The following is a 513-nucleotide window of genomic DNA, read 5'->3' on the forward strand; positions in this document are numbered from 1 at the left end:
TTCTTGGGCCCCTGCCTTCTTGGGCCCCTGTCCTGTAGGGCCCCTGCCTTCTTGGGCCCCTGCCTTCTAGGGGCCCTGTCCTGTAGGGCCCCTGTCCTGTAGGGCCCCTGCCTTCTTGGGCCCCTGCCTTCTTGGGCCCCTGTCCTATAGGGCCTCTGTCCTGTAGGGCCGTCCTCCAGGAGAGGGGCCCTAGAAGGCAGGGGCCCAAGAAGGCAGGGGCCCAAGAAGGCAGGGGCCCTACAGGACAGGGGCCCTATAGGACAGGGGCCCTACAGGACAGGGGCCCTACAGGACAGGGCCCCTAGAAGGCAGGGGCCCAAGAAGGCAGGGGCCCTACAGGACAGGGGCCCAAGAAGGCAGGGGCCCAAGAAGGCAGGGGCCCTACAGGACAGGGGCCCTATAGGACAGGGGCCCAAGAAGGCAGGGGCCCAAGAAGGCAGGGGCCCTACAGGACAGGGGCCCTATAGGACAGGGGCCCAAGAAGGCAGGGGCCCAAGAAGGCAGGGGCCCTAC

The 513-nt window shown here is 67.6% G+C and overlaps 1 protein-coding gene across 1 annotated transcript in view; it reads left to right on the forward strand.

The window, feature by feature from the left end:
- The window catches only part of xylb (xylulokinase homolog (H. influenzae)), a 15,920-nt gene that overhangs the window by 14,200 nt on the left and 1,207 nt on the right, over window positions 1-513 (forward strand). The window contains exon 17 of the mRNA XM_015403028.1: window positions 151-420. Within this exon, the coding sequence (XP_015258514.1) occupies window positions 151-420 (270 nt within the window). The remainder of the gene's footprint in view (window positions 1-150; window positions 421-513) is intronic.

Source organism: Cyprinodon variegatus, unplaced genomic scaffold (assembly GCF_000732505.1).
Source record: "Cyprinodon variegatus isolate N-32 unplaced genomic scaffold, C_variegatus-1.0 Scaffold1427, whole genome shotgun sequence".
Lineage (NCBI taxonomy): Eukaryota > Metazoa > Chordata > Actinopteri > Cyprinodontiformes > Cyprinodontidae > Cyprinodon > Cyprinodon variegatus.